The 9,165-nt window shown below is 49.8% G+C and overlaps 1 protein-coding gene across 1 annotated transcript; it reads left to right on the top strand.

The window, feature by feature from the left end:
- Positions 1-3,765: 3,765 nt before the first annotated feature.
- LOC130253401 (collagen alpha-1(VIII) chain-like) lies at positions 3,766-5,818 on the top strand. The gene is made up of 2 exons (XM_056491955.1): positions 3,766-3,855; positions 4,334-5,818. Exons 1-2 carry the CDS (start codon positions 3,766-3,768, stop codon positions 5,816-5,818), a joined length of 1,575 nt encoding a protein of 524 aa, XP_056347930.1.
- The last annotated feature ends 3,347 nt before the right edge of the window (positions 5,819-9,165 follow it).

Here is a 9,165-nt window from a genome sequence, read left to right on the forward strand (position 1 = left end):
AGGATCCTCCATTTGCCCAGGTGCTTGCAGCCCACATGGGTGACATCCCCCACACTGGAGACAGTAGCCAAGGCACCCAGAGCCTGGATGCCAGCCTGAGAGTTCTTTAACAGCCTTACTTGCAAGCCAAAGGCTGTGTCACTAATGAGGAAAATAAGCAGCTGCTCACTGCTGTTCTCTGGCTTGTTAAAGTAGTAATTAAATTAAAATTAAATAATATATCATTAATAGGAAATACAAATAATACATTTACAATTAGGACATGCAGAAAACTGACCAAGGAGGGGCTGGCTGGAACCAATAAGGAAGTGAGTAGAGGGGTCAGGGGCAAAGAAGTGGCTGTTGATACACAAAAATGGAAACTTTTGCTTTGGTTTTTGAGAAGTTTGAAAGGGGGTTGATTTGGTTTCCTGTAAGTGCTGATGCAGAAAAGGCAAGTGTTTTGATAGTTAATTCTTCTATAAAAGTAGCATAAGTATCAAATAAGGCTAGGGATGGTTTTTTCCAGACCTGTGAGCGTTTAAAAACTACAAGCATAGGTGGTTCAGAGGTCATGTACAACACAGGCTTTTGTAATATTTACTGAAAAATCCACAGATCTGGACAAAATGTTACTGTTCTAATAAAGACAAAAATTTGAGAATCATCTCAGCACCAGCCCAGACAAAATCAGGATAAAGAATTACAGCTGCTGGGACCAAGTAAAGAAGGGAACAGAAAAAGAGTTAAACACAACAAACACATCCTGTATTATAGTTACAGCACATATGCCCCAGCTTTGAACAAACTCCTCCAGTGCTGTGGTAGTCCAGGGTTGTGTGCTGGGCTGTCCCTGGTGTGACAGCACAACTCTCCAGAGCCAAGTCCCACATACCACAGCTACTCACCCCTGCTCCACCCCTCACCTTATTTTCTGCTGTGGTTTAACCACTGTTGGAGGTTCACATTAACCAGCTCCACTGTGGAGCCACGGGTGGGGTGTCAACAGCTTCAGAGAGGTGACTCCCATTGTGGTGCTTGTTCTCCTTGCCTCCTGGCTGGGGAATGTCAGGCCCACTGCCCTGAGAGGACAATGCTCCTGTGCAGGGGCTGAGAAGCCTGAGTGAGTCAATGCTGAGGAGCCAAGTGCTTGAAATCAGGGTTTTCATGGAAAAACTTGCTCTCTGTAGTCAAAGCCCAACACAAAGCACCAGCCTCAACGAGAGTGTTTCTAACAGGGACCACACAGGTGTTCCTGCCCTAGGAAGCAGAAAGCCACATTTTGAGATTTTTAAACTAAAATCTAGCAGGTTGTCTAGAAGCTAAAAGACCAACCTATGAGCACAATGTCTGACAGGGTTGGAAAGTCCTGCCTTGTCCTATTTAGATTTCTTGGTCACAGTTCAGTTGCTCACATTCAGGCACAAAAGCCACCTGTGACTGATTGTCTTGGGACTCCCAGGTCCTGAGGGGAATCTGTGCATGATAGTGTGCCCAGAAACAAGTACAGATGAAAAGACATTTCATGACAGACAAAAGGACATAACACAGACTTGATTTTTCTCTTGCACTGGCATGAGAATTTTTTTTCTTGAGTCTGATAGTGTAAAGTTAGTTCTAAGAAAACTAGGAGATACTTTGCTTGACACAGCCCAGGAAAACAAAGAATGCCAGGATTGTATCCATTTGAAAGCATGAATCATAATTAACAAGCACTCACAGGTACAGAAGCTGGGGTGTTACAGCCAGTCAAATGACTGGCAGAGGCAGAGAATGCTAAGAATAAAGAAGTGCTTGAAATGAGGAAAATTAATATATACTTTATATATTTACTCTATTTTTAAATGTCATTATGGTATCATTAATACCATTTTTCCTATCTGTCATGGACCTGCTAAGAGAACATTTTGGTTTCCTTACTTCTTAGGCTTTTAATGCAGCAGTTTTGCTGAAAAGTTTCTGGCATGGAGCAATGTGAATTCTCTGTGGGTAGTGAGAGCAATGCCAACACTTGTCCAGACTCACCGAGCTCCTTTGCAGCAGTACCCAAAGCTGTCACAGCACTGGACAGCTGACCAGTTCCACAGTAAACCTAACATGGATGCAGGAGAAAACACCCACAGCCCTATATTGCCATGCAAAAGATCTTCCCTTAGTGCAAAAAACACCTTGCAGAAAGACCCAGCAGGCCAGGATAGTGACACCATCTCATGGTCACTGCAGAGCAAGAGGAGTCCTGACCCTCCTCCTGTTAGAGCAGCTTGGGGCTCAGGGCTGTCACCACAAATCCAGATACTTCACATGTGCAGGCACAGAGCCTTGAAGGATCAGGAGAAGTTACTGCTGCAGAAAGACAAAGAGCCTGTGCTGCAAGAGGCCTGGGCCAGGATTTCTGTGCAAGCCTCAAGAAAATCCTGGCAAGAGTGCAGGATTGGCTCCTGCATGAGGCTGGGGGGCCATGGATCCATGCCACTGAGGCCAGGTAGCTTTACCTGCAAATGCAGACCAAAACCTTCCCCACAACTTGCATATTAAGTGCCTGCTCTGGCAAGGCTGGCAAGCAGGATTCTGGTTTGGACACTTTCCTGGGAGTCCCAGTTTGTCATGGGGCCTCCTGACAACTGCACACAGAGATGGAACCAGCCCCCTCTCCTCTTCTGGCTCTACCTGGAAGGAGGAATGGTTGCTGGGCTGGCAAGAGTAGCTGAGCAGCAACTCCTTTTCTTACTATATATTCCTTTTCTTCATTGGGAGCTTTTGAAATGAGCTGAAGACAATAAAATGAAACCCAAATACCAGCCTGGCCACATGCAGGAGGCCAGTTGCAGAAAGGACTGGATAAAAAGGGATTTCCTTCTTGCATCAGGGAGACAAGGAGGCTGGAAGGGTGCACCAGCAGCTAAGCACCAGTTGCCTTGCATTTCCCAATGCAGGAGACCATTAAAACAAAGAGAAAGCCCTGTACATGCAGGGCCATCCCTGGCTTCTCAGGGAGGGGAAGAACTTGATTTACCATCTGCCTTCAAATAAATACAAGTAGGACTAGTGATGTCCCCCAGAATACACATTCATCTGTGAAATACACCAGTGCTTGAAAGACAAAAAGACTTGGCAAGTGATGTTTCTTCAGTATGACACAGCTCTTACTTAAAAGAAAATGAAACTAATGTGATCTTGACTCTGACACTTGAAAGTGATTCCACATTACAGAGCAGCCTCATAGAGTTGAGCTTCAAGTGCCTAAAAATAACATTTGTTCTCCTTGTTTATTTATTTATAATTTTTGGAAAAGCATACAACGAGCTGTAATGCAAATGGCAGGTAACATGCAACTAGTCCTGATGGCTCTGCCTAGAGTAATCAGCAATCTGGATATAGAAAAACACATCTAAAGGAGACTATCAATGCTGAGGGCATCATGTGCATCCTTTAGTCGCCCTGGTGGCTTCTGCCTGTTTGGTTGCCCAGGGTCCCTCCTGGGGTGCAAGATCACCCCAGGAGTGCTGGGGATACCATCTGAACCACTGAGCCCAGTGCCAGCACACCTTGCTGCTTCCCTGCACGTGGGCTTTTCTTCTCCATTTCATGAGGGAGTAAATTCTTGTATCCAAAGCCTTATCAGACCAGCTTATTAGTATTAAGAGGCTTGTGGGTCTTAAATCAGTGATCCCATTAGTGGGACCAGTATCAGGAGTCCTGTTCCCTCCTAGGACTGCCAAGTTCAAGGGGCAGAAATCACAGGTTTGGTTGGCTTGGCCGAGTTGAGCTCTGCTGACCGACCAAGTGATGGCCGGGTCAGGAGTGCACGGCTTCTCCTCCTCTGTCACCACGGAGGAGGCTCCGCGAGCGTGTGATGCTCCCGGCTGCAGAGAGCGGGTTTGAGCACCAGACCGACTGTGAGAGCTTTGGGGAGAGGCGCTGGGCAACGTCTCCAAACGAGAGGAAGGTTGATGTGCTCTTAGAAAGCAAAGGGTGCTCCTGAACTGTGGCGCTCCTCTTTGAGGCCAGCATGAGGTAGAAGGGGAGAGAGGAAGGAACGGCTCCGGTGGAGCTGGAAAGCCCGGCTGCTGCAGCTCTGCCAGAGTCACGGTCCCAGCCGGGCTGCGGCAGCACCGAGCTGAACCAGGCGAAGCCTCCTGCCTCTGCCTCTGCCTCTGCCTCTGCCTCTGCCTCTGCCTCTGCCTCTGCCTCTGCCTCTGCCTCTGCCTCTGCCTCTGCCTCTGCCTCTGCCTCTGCCTCTGCCTCTGCCTCTGCCTCTGCCTCTGCCTCTGCCTCTGCCTCTGTCCCTTCCCGTTCCCCTTCCCGTTCCCGCTCCCCTTCCCCTGTCCCGTCCCTGCCCGGGCGCGGCCGGCAGGGGGCGCTGTCGGGCAGGGCCGGGCCCTCAGGCACCGAGCGGCTCCACCGCGGGGCCCGGAGCTGGGGGACCCTGCGGCCAAAGCTGTGCCCCGGAGCTGGGGGACCCTGCGGGCAAAGCTCTGCCCCGGAGCTGGGGACCCTGCGGCCAAAGCTCTGCCCCGGAGCTGGGGACCCTGCGGCCAAAGCTGTGCCCCGGAGCTGGGGGACCCTGCGGGCAAAGCTGTGCCCCGGAGCTGGGGACCCTGCGGCCAAAGCTGTGCCCCCGGAGCTGGGGGACCCTGCGGCCACAGCCGTGCCCCCGGAGCTGGGGACCCTGCGGCCAAAGCTGTGCCCCGGAGCTGGGGACCCTGCGGCCACAGCTGTGCCCCGGAGCTGGGGGACCCTGCGGCCACAGCCGTGCCCCGGAGCTGGGGGACCCTGCGGCCACAGCCGTGCCCCCGGAGCTGGGGACCCTGCGGCCAAAGCTGTGCCCCCGGAGCTGCGGGACCCTGCGGCCACAGCCGTGCCCCGGAGCTGGGGGACCCTGCGGCCAAAGCTCTGCCCCGGAGCTGGGGACCCTGCGGCCACAGCCGTGCCCCGGAGCTGGGGACCCTGCGGCCACAGCCGTGCCCCGGAGCTGGGGACCCTGCAGCCAAAGCTGTGCCCCGGAGCTGGGGACCCTGCGGCCACAGCCGTGCCCCCGGAGCTGGGGGACCCTGCGGGCAAAGCTGTGCCCGGAGCTGCGGGACCCTGCGGCCACAGCAGTGCCCCGGAGCTGCGGGACCCTGCGGCCAAAGCTGTGCCCCGGAGCTGGGGGACCCTGCGGCCACAGCCGTGCCCCGGAGCTGCGGGACCCTGCGGCCAAAGCTCTGCCCCGGAGCTGGGGACCCTGCGGCCACAGCTGTGCCCCCGGAGCTGGGGACCCTGCGGCCACAGCCGTGCCCCGGAGCTGCGGGACCCTGCGGCCAAAGCTGTGCCCCCGGAGCTGGGGACCCTGCGGCCACAGCCGTGCCCCGGAGCTGGGGACCCTGCGGCCACAGCTGTGCCCCCGGAGCTGGGGACCCTGCAGCCACAGCTGTGCCCCCGGAGCTGGGGACCCTGCGGCCAAAGCTCTGCCCCCGGAGCTGCGGGACCCTGCGGCCACAGCTGTGCCCCCGGAGCTGGGGACCCTGCCGCCAAAGCTGTGCCCCGGAGCTGGGGGACCCTGCCGCCAAAGCTGTGCCCCGGACCCTGCTACCAAAGCCGTGTCCCGGACCCTGCCACCAAAGCTGTGCCCCGGACCCTGCCGCCAAAGCTGTGCCCCGGACCCTGCCACCAAAGCTGTGTCCCGGACCCTGCCACCAAAGCCGTGTCCCGGACCCTGCTACCAAAGCTGTGTCCCGGACCCTGCCGCCAAAGCTGTGTCCCAGGGCTCGCCGAGCCTCGGGCAGCCCCGCGGGCAGTGGGAGCCTTGGTCCCCCCCGGCACAGCTGCCGTGGCCCAGACGGAGTTAGACAGGAGCTGACCGGGCAACCAGCGAGGGGGACTGCCCCAAACTTTCTGCTCAGGCTCAACGTGAGTCGTGTCCTGCCAAACCCCCGGACCGGACAAAAGCCCAAAATGACCCTGTGGACCATGGCAGTGGGCGAGGAGAGCAGGGCAGCATCCCAAGGGAAAGCAAGCTCAAAACCCAGCCGCCGATCCTCGGCGAGGGATGATGCTCAAGGCAATGGGAGGACGGGATTATACATTGTCTCCCTCACACAGGCAAATTCGTTCACCACAGCCACCGTTGTTTCAGCGAATAACAAAGGAATTAATGATTCATCACTTAATTTCCTCTTCCCCTCCTCCCTCCACCTTGATTTTGCTTTAATATACTGGTCTGGAGCCAGCTGCAGCATCAGGTTAATAATGACTTTAAGCACCATTTATGCTGCTATCGTGGCAATTTAAGTTGTCACTTTCTATTAAAAGGTCTAACTCCAGATGGGTTTAGCTGAAAGCGTTGGCACTGACTGTGCAATTAAATAACGAAACTCTTTTCTTGGGATGTCAGTGCAAACACATTTTAAATAGGGGGTCAGAAGCACCTAGCTAATTTAAACTGCAGTATAGCTTTCTTGTGAAGAATAATACCTGATGCAGGGAATTTTTTCCAAGCTGTGTGACAGTTTTCATTGTGATTGTAAGAGACTTAAAGAAGTGATGTGCCAAAGGAGTCCAGCAGCCTTTGGAAACTTCTTGTCTTCATTATAAACTTGGGCAGTGCTGCATAAGCAAAAGCCATCATTTCTCAGCAGATACACATGAAAAGATATTGATCCTAAAGGACTCTGAATTACAATCTTGATTTCCTCCAGTTTGTAAGAACAAATCTCTTTACTGTGCATCCATCTGATCCTTTGTCTCTAGCTTTGCTGCTTATCTTTCAGAAACATACCATATCTGGTGCACCTTGCATGTCTCCCATTCTTTTTGTCTGTGGCTCTGGAGTAATTTATAAACCATTCTGTTCTGTGGGAAAATACACTCCTGTGTATAGGGCTTTTACAGCTCACCTGTAAAAATCACATCCAGTTCCTCAACAGGCTGCAAAACAAAAGCTCAGTATTTGCCAGCTCTGTGTAGCAGCTGCAGTGCCAGTGCCAGGCTGTCCAGACAACTCCTTCTCTCCTGCTCTGCCTCAGCTCTGCCTCCTCTCTGGGTCTGGCCCTTTCCTCCTGCACAGGGCACAGGCTGCTCCTCCTTTACCAAACATCTCCTGACCTTCAACTCTACCCCACAAGTTAAGCTGTTTATTTTTTTGGTAACAAATAAAAATCCTTTTGCTGCAAAAGGGAGACTGAGATTATTTCACATGCAGAAGGTGTTTAACATCCTAATGGAATTATCTAGCATGAATATTATAGTCACAGCATCACAAGAAGATGCTTGCTCAGCTTGTTTTGATTTTCCTTATTACTACAGAGGAGGCAACATGAAAGCACAGCCCTTTGCTAGACATCAGACTGAATAACACAACTGTGATCCTCCATGTCTGTGCCTTAAACAGGAAGATAAAAAGTACCTGAACAGCTTTAATGGTTTATATTTTATTTTGAACAGCTTTAAAGGTTCTCCAGTACAGGACAGTGTCCCTTACATTAAAACTACTGTGGATTTTCTGTAGTGCACTGCACGTGCTGGGAACAAATGAGTTCTTGCTCATCACATTTAAGCTCCCTCATCCCATTCTCAGTTGCTACAGTTATTGCTCTGAAGGACACAGAGACACATCTTGGGATAAATATTCCTAGAATGGCTAAGGATACAATATCTATGTCTTTACAACTACATTCCTAGCTACAGAGAGCTCCATTTTTTACCACTTCACTGAAAGGAAAAAATGCAGTGGCAGGTTGATTTATGGCTGACTCTTACAAAAATAATATGCAAGAGAATAGGATTCTTTACAAAATTATGGATGTTATTCTGTCATTTTGTTTGGTACTTTTTCTTTAAAGAAAAAGAGAACAAGAAGAAAAATGTACTGGTTTTCTGAGGAATGAAAGAATGAAGAATTGTAGATGTGAATTGAGTATACATACTGTTAGAACTTTTTACTTAATAATTTTGTCATCATAAATGTCACATATTGGTTAAACAAGAACTTTTAATGAGAACAACCCCATCTTCAATTTCATTGGAGCTCATATTCTATGCAATGCCTGAACCCTGCCTTTTTCTCTATTTCTCTTCTGTTTTTTCTGTCTTCAACCTTGCTGGACACACCTGGAGCAACCTGCTCTAAGTGCCCCTGCCCCAAGCAGGAAAGCAGAACAGATTCTCTCTGAGGGTGCTGTCTGTCCTCAAAAGCCCTCAGCCAGTCTGAAATGCCATGAAATCCAGCATGACAAGAAGGTGATTCCTCAAGAGAGCATCACTTGCTGTCCTTGGGTGTTCTGCCCACAGGATAGGGCTGGGTGGAGAACAGGCAGTGGCACGACTGCAGTGAGTGCCCTGGGCACAGGCTTGACCTCCTGAAGTGGTTACTGATTCTGTTTTCTCAGCTCCACACAGTGTTATACAGGGCAATGGAATTCCACTGGGATAGAAACAGCTTCCAAAGAGGTCACCAGTGGCAGTGGGAACTGCAGGAAAAAGCGAGTGAAGGCAAGGGAGACACCCATTCTTCCAGAACTGCAAGGACCAGGAGCACATGTGTCATTTGGGAATTGTGCTGAGTATATAAGAATGTCTGTGTCTGATTTTATACATGAGGCATTATACCTGACTTTTAAAAAGGAAACTGCTTTGTCAAGTGCTGCAAAAATTGCCAAGAACTATAAAAAATATGCTTTTGGTTTAAATACATTTTCTCCAGTATTCTAGTTTATTCAACTAAGCTGATAAAAGCCTACTTCAGACAACTGTGAGATGTAAATACATACACATATATGTATATATATATGTATATGCACCCCTTTTTACAGTATTCTGTTAATTTTTTGATTGTGTCTGTTTGCTTGGTTTTTCTTTAGGATACAGATAACATTTTCAATATTTTTGGGACAAAAACCTCTTTTAAAATGGACTGTTGGACTTTTATTTTGAGTGACAGCTGAGATTTTCACAGAGTATAGGACTTCAAGAAAAATTTTAATTATTAAAATAATTTAAAACATAAATACCAAGTATTTTGAGGCTCCTGTTTTTTTTCTACAGAGATAACAGTGTGGCTTTTTGCAAGTATTTTACTGAATATGCTTTACTGTCATGAATGTTTGCAGTCATAGTAAACTCTAAGCAATTGTTGATAAATGTTTATACAAATTACTTTCTGGACATGCATGTGTTTGCACTGCAGAAATTGCCCCCTAAGTATTACCT

The sequence above is a fragment of the Oenanthe melanoleuca genome, chromosome 1 (genome assembly GCF_029582105.1).
Source record: "Oenanthe melanoleuca isolate GR-GAL-2019-014 chromosome 1, OMel1.0, whole genome shotgun sequence".
Lineage (NCBI taxonomy): Eukaryota > Metazoa > Chordata > Aves > Passeriformes > Muscicapidae > Oenanthe > Oenanthe melanoleuca.